The sequence below is a fragment of the Ascaphus truei genome (genome assembly GCF_040206685.1).
Source record: "Ascaphus truei isolate aAscTru1 chromosome 12 unlocalized genomic scaffold, aAscTru1.hap1 SUPER_12_unloc_3, whole genome shotgun sequence".
NCBI classification, from domain to species: Eukaryota; Metazoa; Chordata; class Amphibia; order Anura; family Ascaphidae; genus Ascaphus; species Ascaphus truei.
The window spans coordinates 309,252-327,205 of record NW_027453839.1 but is presented as its reverse complement, the minus strand read 5'-3'; the positions used below and the strand labels follow the sequence as shown (position 1 = coordinate 327,205).

Genomic DNA, 17,954 nt, shown 5'->3' with positions numbered 1-17,954 from the left:
GGCAGAGGATTTTTACGTCCTCCCTCAGGGGAAGTTCCCGCCCCCAGCTGAGGCCGCGCACGCCTCTCCCGCATGGCGCACACGCCTGATGCGCGTGCACTGCTCACAAGCTGCACATCTAGCACAGCTGTGGTGAGTTTCTCCCTACCACTCCCTATCTTTCCTGGGACCGCTCCCTCGTTACTCCCCCTCTCCCTATTGGTCCTTCCTCCTACTTATACCTTGCTCAGCCATTCATTCTTTGGCTGAGCATAGCTTTATATGACCTGTGTTAACCACGGTCGTGCCTGCCTCAGTTCCTGTCTCTTTGTCTCCTTAGTGATCCCTTGCGTACCGAACCGGCCTGGCTGTGGATCCGCTCTGGTCTTCTACCCTTGGTTTGTTTCCTGACCTCCTGGACTCCCCGACCCCTTCACCTCGGTTTGCGGATTCCGACCTACCTCCCGGCTCTGGACCCCAGGCTCTCGGTACCACCTATCTTCTGGAACCTCCCTTCTCGTCTGGCGAGTATCTTACTTTATCTTATACTCCCAGACGGTTCCAGACGCCTATTTTCCACTTTCCAGGCATGTCCCGTAGCTGTGGGTGCAGTTTGTTACCCATCTCAGTAGAAAAAAAGCTAAAAGTGCGCAGCTAATAACTAGTTAACAACCAATATCAAGTGAACAGTGCACCGTGATTAAACAAACAATGTTGTGGACCTTAAGTGTTGATCTGGCACTAATCGTGGGTCTGCAGCCTTTCTTGAGGGTGGCTCGACACCCCAGATACTAGACAAAAAACAAAAGAACAAAAAAAATCCTGCTCAGCTAAAAATAGACTTTCTAGGGAGGTGCTATCAGGGTGAAACTTAAGCGTATAGGAGGAGAGAGGAAAGAACCCTATATGATGCACTCAGCCCTACTAATGAAAATAATAAACTTTTATTTAATGATAGTTGAAAAATGCAAACATAACAAATATGTTTAGGTATATCAATAGGTATATCAGACCTCCTGCTGGCACTGGCTAGCCCTTAGTATATATACACAGCAGGGTTGTGATAACACCCCCCCCCCCCCCCCGGAAGGAGCTGCAAATGTGTGAGTTCTGGCTATTAGTCTGGAGTCCCCTCATGAGGTTAACCACGGGGTATACTTACCTGCACCCACCTCCCAGCAGCGCTCCCATTGATCTATCATCAGGGGGGTCCTTCCCTGCCTGGGTTTGCATTTGGCTTCCTGTGTATACAGCAGTGCTATGTACCCTACTGCAGCTTTGTAACACAGTGCTGCACTATCAATGCTCCCAGTGCTTGTGTATCTCAATACCTATGTAGAGTGCACACTAGCTACTTCCCTGACAGGGTTATATTCATTGTGCATCTACTAAATCATTTTCATACTAGTATTGTGAGAATCAACAGTTTCTCTAATCTACTGTGCTTCACACTAACTTTGACACTACCTGGTCATCTAGAGTGATTGCACATCAGAACTGAACAGTACACTTTTTAGGTTTTAAATATATTTGTTATGTTTGCATTTTTCAACTATCATTAAATAAAAGTTTATTATTTTCATTAGTAGGGCTGAGTGCATCATATAGGGTTCTTTCCTCTCTCCTCCTATACGCTAACATTTATTTAACACAGATATGATCGCACAGATTAATTTACATTAATGTTTTATAAAGTACAAGTAATTTTTTTTTAAATCTATCCCTATTAAAAATGTATTCTATATTTTATCAATAAGTAATTATATACATTTTGTGTGCGCTTATAGTGGAAACTTGAAGCCGGCAAATTTGATTTTTCAGGGGCCGTCGTGTCACGTGACGGTCCTTGAACCAATTAAATGCCCGGAATCCTGCGCCGTCGCGGCGAAATATAACTTTCGCCGGTGGCGACGGGTGACGTCACCCGTCGTGTCGCCGTCACCATCGGCGGCACTATAACTATAGGCACAGCCTTAGACTTGTGTTATGGCTTTATAGTGATTTCATGTAACTTCATTCCCACGTGACTTCAATTTCGAAGCAGCACTGCCACCCTGTGGAGTAACTGTCAACTTCAGACATTTCTACTGGAGGATTTGTGTTTGCTGAACTTGTTTCCCCGGTCTGCATTTCTTCCACGTGTCACCTCATGCAGGGTAAATTAGAAATAAAAGCAAATTTATAAAACAGGGATATTTATTCAAAAAAATACTGATGAATGTAGTTGATCATACACATCTAAATATTACAAATGAATTACATTTACAGATATATAGATGCAGACACAATATAATTAAATACATGAAATAGATGGCACACAAATGTGTTCGTGTGAGTTGGGCAATACTAGGCAAAGCAAATGTGATCACAGTTTATTGAGATAAACTTCAAACCAATCACATTGTCGCGCGGGCTTTTTTTTTATAAACAGTAACGGCTTTCACTGAGCCAATCAGACTAAAGACTTTTTCAGCCAATCAAAATCAAGGAACGTCTTCCAGTGCAATTCACTTTCTCCCCTCATGGGGTGTCTGTGGTTTTCACTCAGGTCCGCTCATACTGCATATAAGCAGCAGCTTTACCGCAATTACCTCATTCGCTTCTTGTTTTGACACTTTGCAGAATGACTGGTCGCGGCAAAGGAGGAAAAGGGCTCGGGAAAGGAGGTGCCAAGAGGCACAGGAAGGTTCTTCGTGACAACATCCAAGGCATAACCAAGCCTGCTATCCGCCGCCTGGCTCGCAGAGGAGGAGTGAAGCGCATCTCCGGTCTCATCTATGAAGAGACCCGTGGGGTGCTCAAGGTTTTCCTGGAGAATGTGATCCGGGACGCGGTCACCTACACCGAGCACGCTAAGAGGAAGACAGTCACCGCTATGGACGTGGTGTATGCTCTCAAGCGCCAGGGCCGCACTCTCTATGGATTCGGAGGCTAAACGGTGACACTTCTTACCAACTGATGATACGGAATTCACATTCATTTAACCCAAAGGCTCTTTTAAGGGCCACCCACATTCTCCTGTATAGAGCTCTGGTTACACCGCCATCTTATTCTTACCCGTTTTCATGTTGCTGTCTCTGACGGGACTCAATATTTCATATTGGAAACGGGTTAGAGAAATACAATGCACTACAAAACCACCCACAGTATGTGATAGCATTTTGTTACAGCGCTTTATCTACGATTCTTTTATATAAACTTTGCTATACTCCCTTCATACTATTAACTGCTCATTCATAAAGCAAACTACAAATATTGGTCTCACTTTTTGATATAACTTCTCTGAATTAGAAGTGCCTGCACTTGACATAGATTTAAATACGTGATTTTAATTGCTCGATCCATATACACATTTTTTTACATTACACATTGGTACAATCTGCAAAAGAAAATGTATCTGATAAATGCCTTATCTGTATTGATTTTAACCGCTATGAAAACAATTACATTTTTATAGACTTGCATAAAACAATGACAATGTTTGAGCATTCATTCATTATTATTTTGCTGTCTTTTCTGCTCTTAAAACAGAATCCCCAATGCAAATGTTTCGTAAAATAGTCACTCTTTTTATATTCCATTACATGATGCCCAATATATGGGACTATTTATCAGCTTTTGATGAGAAAAAAATGCAATCGGATTTTCTTTAGCACTTTCTGTGACTTTTATGATTCTTTGTCACAACTGTAAATCTCATACATATTGATCACGTTTTTTGGTTTTATGATCATAAATACAACCCCGCATTTCATGTGTAAAACACTCGGTTTGGGGATCTCGGAACAATTATACAGAGAAGGTAAAAAGGCGCCAAAGCTTTACTATATGTCATTCAAACAAAGACCACACGGTGGCAGTATTGTTTTGGAAATGATCTGGATTCTGGAGACCTGGATTAATCACAATGATCTGAATCAAAGGTTTCACCTCCAGATATTTGTGTTAAATACGTTTTGCGGATTCCCTTAAATATAATTAGTGAATTAAGTTGAAAATCAACAGGACTCTAGCATCACTTCTTAAATCGCACAAATATGTGACTGATGTGGGGGCTGAAACTGCCAAAGATGCCACATTTCCCACACAATCTATACAGGGAAAACGCAGCAGCACCAAAATAAAGGCAGCAAAACACACACACGTGTGTAACTCACATTAACATGAAACACTTGGGGTCTTCCTTACTTTTGTGAACAATGTTACTAAATCAATCTGTTCTATTAATTCAATGATCCTTTGTTTTTTTTATTTCAGTCACACTTTATCTCAAAGATTATCCCGGAGACCAGAACGTAACCCCGGGATCAAGGCACCAGAACGGACAAAGCGTTTCAATAAAGAGAATTTATTCTGGCCGTATCCAGCACAGCACAAACTCCCAAACCACTTACACTCCCCAAAACAGGGAATACAGGGGATTCTAGGTGCCAGGCGCCACTTCCAAGACTCCCCAGGGTTTGTTCCCACTCCTGTGGGGTTTGAGACTGCAGCGCTTTCAAACCTGTTTGCTTTCTGAGACTCTGTCCCGCAGCACGGAACCGTTTTCACATCTCCCGCTGGATGAAGCTCCCAGCGACGTGTGAAGGTGTCTCTGGCGCAGCCTTGGGGCGCACCGCTTAGTTCCCTGCACGCTGGGATCACACTGACCCTGAGCGCTGCTGGGTTCCCCTTACATACAGTCCCCGCTGCTATAGGGAATCGCTGTAGATGGAGCCGCGACCATCATGTGTGGATACTGCATGGGAGACAGGACGTGAGGTCACATCTGCATTGGCCAATCATGGCTGGGCGCGGGGTGGGTGAAAGTTAAAGGGCTTTTGGAGAAATATGAAGGTCCCTGCGGGAGCAGCGCCTGTCAGTGGGAGCAGCGCCTGTCAGTGGGAGCGGCGCCTGTCAGTGGGATCGGCGCCTGTCAGTGGGAGCAGCGCCTCTCAGTGGGAGCAGCGCCTGTCAGTGGGAGCAGCGCCTGTCAGTGGGAGCAGCGCCTGTCAGTGGGAGCAGCGCCTGTCAGTGGGAGCAGCGCCTGTCAGTGGGAGCCTGCCCCTCTCCCTCCACTCCAAGCAATAGCAGTTCTCCGGACATGTGGGCTGCTCAGTGGGATTCTCAGCCCAATGTACAGAGACCCTGGCTGTGCTTTATATATGCACACACAGTGTATACTTTGGTACAGTTTACAACACGAGAGTAAACAATTACAGTTACAGGGTATGGAAGGGGTTGCACGGCACATTAAACTGGGGCAGCTCTAGGGTCTGGTGACCAGATGAGCCCCAGGAAAGGACAGGTATGTGGGAGGGACGGGGTCCAGAATAATACAGGTTAAGCCTGGTCCCAGGGGTGTGTACTGAGGCCTGGGAACTGTGATTGTGTCCACACACATCAGGCACTCTGATGGGTCACCACCCTATCTCCATGATTTGCTATGGAGACAGGAATCCAGAAACGGGGTGGCAGATATCAATTCCACAGATCATTTCTGGACTGGCATGGAGATGGACTAAATGGTATTCTCTGATGTCATGCCAGAGACACCCAAGACAAGGCTGTGTGCTTTTCTGAAGCAGAAGATTTAAACTTGCCTGCTTGCAACTTGTTTTCAGCACTGCGGAATTCCTGATCCTCTACAAGAGTGGAAGCTGCTCCGGGTAAGCCATTTCTGTGGCACTGGGCACCTAGGACTGCTAGGATTCCCCCTGTATTCCCTGGTTGGTGCGAGTATAGCTCTTTTAGGAGATTCTGTGCTGTGTCTGATGGCTACTGCTGAAATAAACACCTCTTTATTTGATCGCTGTGTCCTGTCTGGCACGTGATCCAGTGAAAGAGTCCTGGTCTGCTGTGGCAACTATTGTTAGTAAGCAATATGTAACGAGAACTATGCTCCCCTCCTTACTATCCGGCGTGACCTGTTTCATATACTCTTTGATAAAGGGCTGCATAGCCTGAAACGCGTCAGAGTGTGTTTTGTCTCCCCCCTGTTTATACCATGCTTTAATAAATAATTATTTTTAACCTTCCAACTGCTTGTGCTGGCCCCATTCCTCAGCTGTGCTCCGCTGCAAATCTTTGGATTTCAAGCTGTTGTGTATCTATTCTGCGTGACGCACGCACCAATGGAGTGAAGATTATACTAGTGAGTATTGTGATTTCCCATTCTATGGATTCAAGGGGACTTCTAGACCGGTACAGTGCAGCAGGTAAGAGTGTTTATTTTTCTTGTGAGGTAGAATTAGGCATTAAACAGTCCCTCACCAAAATACATTATTTTTGATTATACACTCCTGCGTTTGCACTGGGTCCAATACTACTATTATTGTATATATAGTTCTCCATATCCTGATCATTACATGTACCAATTATTGGTGTATCTCATCCGCTGAAGCGCTGATTTTGGGATTTTATCCCACCTCTCTACTGTTTCATATATTGTTCTCATTCTTGCTCGCCCAATACTCAAAACACATTGTTCCCTCCCTCAGTGCCTTGGTTTGATTGTCCACTTCTCAAGTGTTTCAAGATTGACCTAATTCTTGTTGTAATAGTTTGTGGGTTGCTCCCTTCCCCAGTGGTCCCACTCTGTATTATTTCCCGCCTCTACTTCCATGGCATTCCCAGTGCTTGGTTTCAAGTACTAAGCAATGTAGTGTCCCTCAATTATTCCTAATCTATTGTAGTGAGGAGATTGGCCCCTTCCCCTTTGTTTCCTAATCAGATTGTTCCCTTTCAAAGTGTTCATAATCCATTGTTCCCCAGTGATTTCCTAATTCATTGTTACCATCCACAATGCTTCCAAATTCTGATTGTCCCCTTCCCAGTGCTCTCAAAATTTACAACTCCTCTCGCAAATACTAACACATGACTGTCCTTATTAAAATGATTCTCCCATTAACTGTACCTGTAAAACCCTACATAGATTGCTCCATTATTAACTGACACCTCCATTAATTATCCCCATTAAAATTACCACTAACCCTTGATGAACTACCACTGTACAACCCAACCTCACAAACCATAATCAGTCCATCACCAACTATCCTCTCCTCTGCCTCATCCTATCACAGCCTCACATAATAAAGGGGAAGCTCGGCTCGCTGCCCCAAAACTGTGTGTAATGGCTGCCTCTGTGATACTCATTTGGCCTGTTTATAATGTATTGAGTGGTAACTTCTTCCAGAAAAGAGCTAATCACTGTGTGTGTAAAGGTTCTGGTCTCCTGTGACAGGCTTTTTATCTGGTGGATAGTAATGGACATCACTTGGCCCAGTTCTTAATCTCTTGCGGGACTTTCATTTCTGAGTAGTTCGTGATTTCAAGACCGCAGGACCGATAGTTCCACACATAATGAGCATAGTCCAGTGCACCTCTCACCGGAGTTCTATTGTGCCCAGTTCAGGGCTCTGGACAAAGGAGGCAGGGCACCTACATGGAGTTCAACTCCTGGCTAGACCTTCACAGCCCTCGGTGGGTAGCCAGATGCAGAGTCACCTCGCTCCTAGACAGGATGGACATCGTCATCCGTGAACAGTTTTTGCCCAAATGTGTACCGGAGGTGCGGGAGTGGGTCATAGAGCATAAGCCGAGAATGCACCAGACGACCGCCATGATGGCAGATGAATTTGTGACCATGTGGCCACAGTTGGAGAAGTGGGTCCTGACCCCCGATCCAGTGCCAGCGACAACACCACCTAATGTAGCTGACCCTCCCAAGGCCACTAAGCTGGGATGGAACAAGTGGAGTGCCGGAGGTGCTGCAGCCAAAGCCTGCAGAGTTTGCCCATGAGCGCCGGTGCTACCAGTGCAATTGGCTAGGCCATCTGCGGGTGGACTGCCCCAACCCACCCTGCTCCAGTAACCCCAATATGGGGCAATGCTCACAAGCAGCGAGACCAATCCCCTACGTGAGATTGGCCCCAAAAGCATAGCAAGTGGAGGCCGTGCAGAATGTGCAGCAGCAGACCTAGCAGCAGCAGTCAACGATGCAGAAGTGGATCTGGAGGGACATGGAATCGCAGCCATCGGGCTGGAATCCAATGATGTCCGCCAACAATATTTGTGCCCTTTTACCAGAGGCCATCTCCGGGTTGCCGGCCTGATGGACACCGGTGTTACGGTAATCTGGTGCAACCTGATATGGTCAGCCCAGAGAAACTTCTCCAAGGCACGGGGATGCCGGTGAGAATGCTGGACAGAGCCCCCAAGTTATTGCGAGTTGCCCCGGTGTTACTTGATCAGGGCACTAGTAGAGGAGTCTGGGATGTCACAGTGTAACCCGGCTTGGACACCAACATCCTGCTGGGCAATGACTTGGGGCACTTTATTTGCTCCTACACTGAGGAGAATGCACCAGTGGCTGCGGTCACCCCGAGCAAAAGTCAGGCAGTTGCCCAGGTGGAAGTGCCTTTGGCATTGCCGCACACCACCCCAATTATCTCTCCCCAGCTTTTGGAGCCAAAGAGAGCTGAAGTCCCGCTGGACACCAAGCAGGTAAGCCAGAACAAGCCAGACATTTGTCCCGAACCCTGTCCCAACATTTCCCCTGACTGTTTGACAGGGCCAACCTACCAGAACTGAGCCAGGAGTTCATGGACATTGTGTGATCGGACCCAAAACTGGAGGGCATGATACTTTGGGCGACCGAGTCTGACTCCAAGGGTGTGTCCCATCGGTTCCTTTGGCACCACAGTGTCTCATAACAGGAATCCAAGAGTGCTCTGGTCAGATCAGGGACATTAAGGCGACAGATAGTTGTTACTCATGAATATAGGGCACAGTTGATGCAGATATCCCATGTGATCCTGCTGGTAGGGGCATCAGATAGTCACTCATACTAGAGCCCGGCTACTACAGACTTTCTACTCACCGGCGTCATGACAGGAGGTATTGGTGTTCTGCCATAACTGTAATCCCTGCCACCTAGTGGGCAAGTCGAGTGACCACACAAAGGCTCCCCTGAGACCGCTACCGGTGATCGGTGAGTCCTTCCAGCGTGTAGCTGTAAATATAGTGGATCCGCACATGATCCCAGTTGCTCTATCCTTGATTGAAGTACGTCAATTGGCAGAGTCTTTGATTGAGATATTCACTAGGGTAGGTTTCCCAAGTGAGATGCTGGCTGATCCGGGGGCACAGTGCATGTCCGAACTGCTCCAATGTCTCTTGGCAATGTGCAAGGTCAAATCTCTCTGTACAGCCCCCTACCATTCCCAAACGAATGGATTATGTGAGCGGTTCAATGGGACCTTAATGTCAATGTTGCAAGCATTTGTGGAAGCTGAAAGGGTGAGACTGACAAGCTCACTTACATCACCTGCTATTCGCGTATCTAGAGGTGCCAAAGGAGTTTACCATCCGTTCCCCCTTCAAGCTCCTCTATGGGTGCCATGTCCGTGGACCACTCAATCTGTTTCATAAGGGCTGGGAGGGGGAGATACTGATGCTTATGTGCTACATTACATGGTGGGGCTCAGGGACCAGATAGAGGAACACATGGGGTTGGCACAGGCTAAATTGAGGCAGCTCAGATCAGGCAATAGCGCTGGTATGATAGGAGTTTCCGTAGTAGAGAATTAATCCCAGGGCAGCAGGTGCTTGTACTGAAGCCCACTTGGCAGAACAAGCTACTTTCTGCCTGGGCGGGCCCGTACACGGTTCACCGGCGGGTGCATGAGTGTAATTATGTGGTAAACCAGGATCCAGAGGCAGGTAGGCACATAACATACCACATCAATATGCTAAAGGAGTATCACAAGAGCGGGCCGGAGGTGTTTGCTATTTGTAGCCCGCTGCTGGGTGATCCGGCAAGCCAGGCTCTGCCCGATCTCCTGGGAGAAACCCGGCAGGGAGGCTTAGTGGAGCAGGTGGAGATGGGTCCCCAACTCGCGGTTCCCAAGCTGGTGCGGGAGATGCTAGAGCAGTACCAGGTCATGTTTACAGATAATCAGGGCATTACCCATCTAACCGATCACCCGGTCAACACCGGGGATCATTGACCACTCCTCAAGAAGCGTAATGGATCTCTGCGGAGGTAAAGTGGAGCATTAAGGGGGAGGTTGAGGAGATGATGGCATTAGGGGTAATTTATCTTGCTCAGTGTCCTTGGACTTCACCGGTATTCGTGGTGCCAAGGAGGGTGGGACCACTTGGTTCTGTGTAAAATAACGTCAGCTTAATACTCAGACCGTGGCAAATGCCTATCCTTTGTCCCACATGGATGAGCTCTTAGATGAGCTCATCGGGGCCAGGTATCTGGCCATCATGAATCTGTACAGATTCCATTGACCCAGCAGGCGTAGGAAAGGTCGGCTTTCATCATCCTTGGCTTGTAAGAATTTTTGGTCATGTCATTTGTGATGAAGAAAACGCCGGCCACGTTCTAGCGCCTTGTCAACCGGTTGCTGGAATGGATTAAGGGCTATGTTAGGGCTTATCTGGACTACTTAGCCATTTGTATTAATGACTGGTACACTCATCTGGTTAATGTAGCAGCAGTCCTAGATAGGATCAGGAAGGCTGGCCTGACACTAAAGCCATCCAAGTGCCAAGTCGGCATGGCGGGGGTATTGTACCGCAGCTACCGGGTAGGCCGGGGACATCTCAAGCCTGAGCCCACGAAAGTTGTGTCAATAGTAGACTGGCCGGTCCCCCACACTATAAAGCAGGTAATCACTTTTATAAGTACCACCAGCTAGGTGCTAGTTGCCTGGTCTCCTGAGTGTGGGCAGCGTTAAAGGCTTTCAAAGATGCTCGAGCCAGTGCTCTGATCCTGGTGGTCCTCGATAACATCAAGCGATTCTTGGTGCAAACCAATGCTTCAACTTATGGCATCAGTGCTGTGCTAAGCCAGGTAGGTGAGGATTGCAGCGAGGATACGTTCACCTACCTAAGCTGCAAGCTGTTGCCTTGGGAGGTCACCTATGACACAATCGAGAAAGAGGATCTGGACAATGTGTGGGTTCTCAAGATGTTATAAGTCATGTTTACGGGAAGCCTTTCACTGTCATCACTGATTGCAACCCTCTTAGCTTGTTGCAGCGGGTGTAAGGTTAAAATGGGAAGTTGGTGTGTCCTCCAGGAGTTTAATTTTACCATTCAACACAAAAAAGTGCAATGAGCACAGCAACGCCAATAGTCATTCCCAGCACGATGATCCCAGCCCCGACAAACGGACTTCCAGGTTCTTCAGCCTTGGAGAGACACCTGATGGGGTAGCTTTCCCAGAGCCTTCATCTTAAAGGGGGATATTTGATGGTATGGGGTAGCCAACCTCACATAATAAAGATGAAGCCCGGCTGGATACCCCAAAACTGTGTGTAATAGCCACCTCGGTGAGGCTCGTTTGGCCTGTGTATAATGTATTGTGTGTAACCTCTTCCAGAAAAGAGCTAATCACTGTGTAATCTCTAGAAGGGGGAAACGGTAGGAATTGGGAACAGGGATTGTATCTGTAAAAAAGGCACTTTTGTGCCTTTTAGTAGTATGTTCCCCATACATTTAGTAAGGCAGCCAACACTGCCTTTTGTTTTGCTTGCATTTCGGAGAAAAGCTGCTTTGTGACAGAAGGTGGGGTCGGTGTGAGTATGAGGACAATGGTGAGCAGGGAAGGGATGGTAATCAGGTCCGGGAAACTGGTTCTCGTTGGTGCAAAGACTTTATTCACATGAGAGGCTGAGGTGCCTACCCAGCGGGATGTATGGGGCTGGCTAGTTCAACCGTTGCCGGGTCTGAGTCCCATAGGCACAATTTCCATTGGCTATTTCAAATTTCCCACTCGCTAGACCCTCCCTACTCGAGGGGCGGTCAAGAGTGACTAAGCCGGCCCCCTCCTCTGATTTGTAAAGCCGGACAAGACATCGTCCTCCGATTGGCTGGTTGCCCCTACTCCATGAAAAGTATAGGAGCCCGAGAGCTATGTAAGGGGAGAAGCTGATCAGAGTACCAGACAAGTTTTGAAGCTGATCAGACAGGCGACTGGCGGGGTTTTAAATAGTGCTATTGGGACAATAGCACTGAGAAGGAGCTGTACAGGGCAAATCTACTGTAGCAGTCCCCTGCACCTAGTTGAGGCTAGATTCTTCTCCCTCAGACCCTAGTTGGCGAAGTGTGTTAACAATTCTGGTCTCCTGTGACAGGCTTCTTCCCCAAGCTGCGTGGGAAAGATATGGAAGCCTATCAAGCAATGGTTTGGGAGGATGCTGGTGACTACCAGGTGGTAAAAGCACTGCTCTGGTCTCAGTATGATATCACGCCCGAGACTTACTGGACCCAGTTTCATGCCATGCACAAGAGGTCCACGGATTTGCACACTGACTCTGTGGCCCGGTCAGCCCATCATGCAAAGAGGTGAGTAACTGTGTGTTCAGTGAGTACCTTCAATGTATTCCTTATCTTAATCGTGAAGGAGCAATTTGTACTCAAACATTTCCCGGAGGTGAGTGAATGCATTATGGATGGCAAACCATCAATGGCTCAGCAAACTGCCAAGATTACGTATGAGTTCATGGTGGCTCGACTCCTATTCTGGCAACAACCCCAACCGAGTGTTCCAGTTCCTGGCCACCAACCTCCTCGGCACACATAAACCCCAAGGTCCGATGCATATTTGTGGAGCTGCCCAGTGCCCCCTAGTTCCAGAACCCGACCACCAAGTTTACCCATAAGAGGCAATGCTTTGGTTTCAACAGGGCGTGCCACCTGAGGGTGGTTTGCCCCACTGCACTTTGAACCGATCAACCTGCGATGGGACCCACAACCCAGCTCCTGATATAAACGCCAGGGTAAGTCACATTCCCATGCTCAAGCAATAGCAGGTGACCCACCATATTACCCAGGCAACCCAGGTCCCAGTCTCCGAGGCTGCCGAGATTGCTGCCTGTGCTGCAACACAAAGAGGAGCCACCATTGGGCTAGAGCAGATCATTGTGCGGTTGAAATATTTGTGCCCTTATACCATCAGCACTATGATGGTGGCCAGCCAGTTGAACCCTGGCACGGTCATCACTCTTGTCCAACCTGATATGTTTGGGCCAGAGCATCTGCCACCTGTCCGATGGTGCCCCTAAGTCCCTGCAGGTGGCCCGTGTTTTCATCGATTTGATCATGGCCCAGAGCATCCGTAATGGCAGAGACCTCCCAGGCCATAACACCAACATGTTGTTGGGAACTGATTAGGGCAATTTTATGTGCCACTAATAGGGGTAGAGTGTGTCCGTCGAGTGTGCCCTATTGTGGGAGTGAAACATGTTACTGTGTTTCTCTGGTTGCCAATAACTATGTTTTTACCACACCCTCTTTATCTGTTCCTGCTCGTGGTGCGACGCTATCCTTGGCTCTTTGCCAATTTTATTTCCCATTGTGGCTGTGACCTGCTGTCAGACTTGAGACCTTGCCACCTCTGACACTATGTTTGTTCAGGGTCCCAAGAATGAAACCATCACTCCCCGGACATTGGAGTTCATCCCTTGGATGTCCTGGAGGAGACCAGTAACGTAAGCTGGGTGTAACCTGACCAAACTGACATCCCTATCCCTGCCAGTATGACTAGGGCCAATGAGCCAGAGCACAGTCGGCAGTTCCGCAATACCTTGCTGTCAGATCAGAGCTTAGGCGGCATGTGGCAGCACGCTGCCAAACCGGTCATTGAGTCCAGATCCGATTGGCTTGTGAGTGCCGCCAGCTCCCATACAGGGAACAGAGCCCAGGGACTCCGGACTGACCATGGACGGGGGTATTAAAACATGTAATAAGTAATGTGTTGGGGCTCAGAATAAACTGGTGCACGCTTTGTAGAGAGTATTTTCATTGCCTGCCACATTTAGCTACAACTGATTGTGTGTTAAGTGCACAATTTTGTTTTCCTTATAATAAACATAATAATAATAATAATAATAATAAATAGACCTGAGACTCTGGTAAATAATTACATATTTTGCCTAAATTATACAGTGATGTACGCACATAGATGGGATTGCAATTGAGTAATGGGTTAATATAAACATATTGGAAGTACCTTGTGCAGGAGAAAGGTGAGTTGGCTAGAGTAGCCGTGTGTATTAACCCTGGTTGCATATCACATGCTCACTTGTGTGCAGTCCGTGACAGATAGTATATGGGTTTAACAATTTTTGAGAAATTGTTAAACCTTGGAACCCGTGAAACAGGTCCCACCAGAGAGGTTTTGAGCTGGGTGTTTAGTTAATATATTCATTTTCATCACTTAACACTTATTATTATTTTCACTTTCACATAGAGTTGTTAGCGCCTTTTATCACTTCTTTTCACAAGATAGTATATGGGCCACATGCTCACAGATGGACCGTACATGACATTGCTGTTCCTTAGATTTAAAAAAAAAAAAAAATGACACCAGGGACAGGTTCTGTAATTTTTAGTTTATAGCACAGAGTATATTAGTGGTACAAAAAAAAATTCAGATTATTGTTCTTGCTCATAAAGGAATTAATTTGATAAATTGTACCTCCAAAAAACTTGTGCTGTTTATTTCGAAGACCAGATGCTGTAATTATGTGTTCTGCCTTTTGGTTATTGAATCTTTCTATACCATTATGCTATTTTATTTTCTAACATGTCAACATTAATTATATTATGACTTGATTTTGCATGTTCGAGGGCAATCTGTAAACAACGTTGGTTGAATAAAATAATTTTTTTTAAATTGTTCTTGCATCAATGTTACTCACTTGTCTTTAATGATACATTATATACATTTTCAGTATAATACATCTTCATGGCTTGCGAATTTGTGTCCGATATAAAAACAGGTTTTAGCCTTTACAAGCCAAGTAATGAAGATACCGATTTCTAATCCAACAGCGCCACCGTGTGGTAAATTGTTTCAAGAATAGACTCCTAATACCAACACGTTGCGCCTTTTGTATAATCACAAACAGAAACAAACACTACTTTATAGTGTATTAGCCATGCTGCACTACTTTGTTTTAATTTATTTAGCGATGAACTAGAAACAGTTTTTTTGTTTAGCTTTATAGTTATGTTTCCAGCAAACTAAATGCACTTTAATCAGTTCATCAATTTTATGGGATTTTTTCCGAAAAATCATCATGTCGGTAATTAAAGTTCACCCCCAAGTTATATATACAGTAGGTGCCTTTATGGTATTAAATATTGATTTGCTTTCTGCAGTGTCGTATCAAACGCATTACTGTTTCTAATGACAGAACTGACACCTCCACATACATGGACTTAATTATACATTACTTTACAAATGAAGAGAACTATTATCATAAACAATTAAAGTGACTTAGAATGGAGATAGACATATAATAAAAACATGTCCTGCAGGAAATGTGAAATACTATAACGCTTTTTTGATGTTGTGGGTGGCTCTGAAAAGAGCCTTTGTGTTGGGTATGTGGGGATCTCTGCTCCTGGTCTCGGGGGTGAAGCTCACTTGCTGCTCTTGGCCGGCTTGTGGCTCTCGGTTTTCTTGGGCAGTAGCACGGCCTGGATGTTGGGCAGGACACCCCCCTGAGCGATGGTGACCCCTCCGAGCAGCCTGTTCAGCTCCTCGTCGTTCCGCACAGCGAGCTGCAGGTGCCGGGGGATGATGCGGGACTTCTTATTGTCCCGGGCGGCGTTACCGGCCAACTCCAGGATCTCAGCGGTCAGATACTCCAGCACTGCGGCCAAATAGACCGGGGCTCCGGCCCCCACACGCTGAGCATAATTTCCCTTCCGAAGCAGCCTGTGCACACGGCCGACTGGGAACTGCAGCCCAGCCCGAGATGAGCGCGTCTTGGCCTTAGCGCGAGTTTTCCCGCCTTGTTTGCCTCTTCCAGACATCGTGTATCACTCAGACAGCAGCTCAGGTAACAGGAGAAGTGACAAACCCCGCCCCCTGTGCCCTTATTTATACACTCTGACAGCAGCTGAACTCCTCTGTGATTGGTCAGTTTTGAAAACAGCCAACCAGTTCCATAATCCTGAAACCACCAATCGTCTAATTTGAAAGAAAACTGATGATGTCATAAACGGTCACATGATAAAGTCAGAAGAGAGCTGGCCAAGCACGCCGTGTCCGAGGGCACCAAGGCGGTCACCAAGTATACCAGCGCCAAGTAACCCCGATCTCATCACTGACCCACAAACACAAAGGCTCTTCTAAGAGCCACCCACTTTATCACTATAAGAGATATGCTCATATGTCACCTGTGCTCGGGATAAAAGGGAAGTGTTCTATTATACATTGCAATTTTTCAGTTATTTGCTTTTGTAGCTATTATATATTATAAAGTATCTTATGTGATGTATTTTTAGCTCTTTCTGGCTTCCTACCCAGCCACGTGTTTGCTGTACTTGTGTTGTTTTGTTAGTAAGAGGCGGGAGAACCGCAGACAAAGTGACAATCGCCGAGAATCCCCTTCAGATAATCTGCAGGTCACACACATCCCACAGGGTGGCGCTGCTGTGTTAGTAATGGAGTTCGTGCTCGTGAAGTGGGATTTGAGGTTAATAACCTGCGATTATTTTCCCTCGTGTACTATTTTTGAGCCTCACTAAAATACAGATTATATGTGCACGTGTCAGAATAAGTGTGCATGAAATGATGCCCTCACACCCGCATGGTATATAACGCATCTGATCGGGGGAAAATCCTAGTGCAGTTTGGGATTAATAACAGACCATGCAATCCGTGTTTGCCACATGCGTTAGATACGAGCACATTCATTTGCATTATCAGAATTGGCCTTTTATAGTTTGTCGCACATTTTTTATTCCATTTACATAAATGTAACAAGTGATATTTCTCATTGTCCTGTTGGGTTTGACATTAGTTTAGAAATCGGTCAAATCTGCATTAAATAGGCTGGGAGGTGTTACATTAAAGGCTTCTATTGTCACCTTGTTCAATCTGTTATCAGGGATTGCACCTTTTTAGTATAAAAACAAGGCTGAGCAACATGTGTTCCCTCAGATTTCAGTAGCAGTTGATGTGGTTTTGTGATAACTTGTCAGAACTCTAAATCGCAAATATTTATCACGTCCTGTTTTTTTTAATCCTAAAACCACACAAAAAAAAAAGCAACACAAATATACAGAGAAGGTAAAAAGGGCCAAAGGATTTAATATCTGCCATTCACACACACAGACCACACGGTGGCGGTATTGCTTTGGTACTAACGTGTATCCCGGAGACCTGGATTTCTCACGTGATCTGAATCAGAGGTTTCACCCCCAGATAGTTCTGTGACACACTGCACGTTGTGTGGCTTCCCTTAATAGAATTGGTGTGAATTAAGTCCAAATCAATAGGACTTTGACATTGCTGCATCATTCTTGATACATTTAGGTTTAATCCCTTGAATAGCCCATAATGTAATGAAAAACATTGAGTAAAATCCTGAATTTGCAAAATGATCACTGAGCAAAACACACAAATACATGTACAGGTGCTGAGACTGCCAGAGATGCCACATTCCCCATAACATCTATAGAGGGAGAAAGGCAGCAAAACACAAATGTATAACTCGCATTAATAAGAAACACTTGGGCTGTTCCTTCACTATCCCAACATCACTTGTGAAACTTTTACATCTATTCAATTACTGTCTCTATTCTAAATCCAAGCTCCGTAATATTCATTCAAAGATCCCATGTTATTCCAGTCACATTGTTTTGCACAGTTTGGTTGCCTCATTCCTCTGCCCTTAGTTATCATTACACTCAATGGGATCTGCCCAAAGTAATCATGGCCGCCGAGTGCATCGTCTTTCATCTCTATGGTGACCGAGACTCTAGTTAATGGGCATGCGCAGTAAGGTCTCCATTGCAATACATTACTATGCATGTCCCTGACTACCAGCTTCACTTCCCCGGAACTACATCTCCCGTGATCCCCCGCGCACCGGGCTTTAGTTCGGAGGCTGCACGGTGGTGGGTGAATGTGGTTCATGTAATAAGACGGAGGAGCAAGAGGAGAAGCAGCGGCGGCCATGTAC

At 46.2% G+C, this 17,954-nt stretch overlaps 3 protein-coding genes across 3 annotated transcripts in view; 1 reads left to right on the top strand and 2 right to left on the bottom strand.

Moving 5' to 3' along the window:
* LOC142473654 (histone H1.11R-like) overlaps positions 1-17,954 on the bottom strand; it is a 205,696-nt gene that overhangs the window by 104,683 nt on the left and 83,059 nt on the right. The window lies entirely within an intron of this gene.
* Positions 2,574-2,986, top strand: LOC142473640 (histone H4). The gene has a single exon (XM_075580735.1). It carries the CDS (start codon positions 2,603-2,605, stop codon positions 2,912-2,914), a length of 312 nt encoding a protein of 103 aa, XP_075436850.1. The 5' UTR covers positions 2,574-2,602; the 3' UTR covers positions 2,915-2,986.
* On the bottom strand, positions 15,403-15,798 carry LOC142473624 (histone H2A type 1-like). The gene has a single exon (XM_075580721.1). It carries the CDS (start codon positions 15,796-15,798, stop codon positions 15,403-15,405), a length of 396 nt encoding a protein of 131 aa, XP_075436836.1.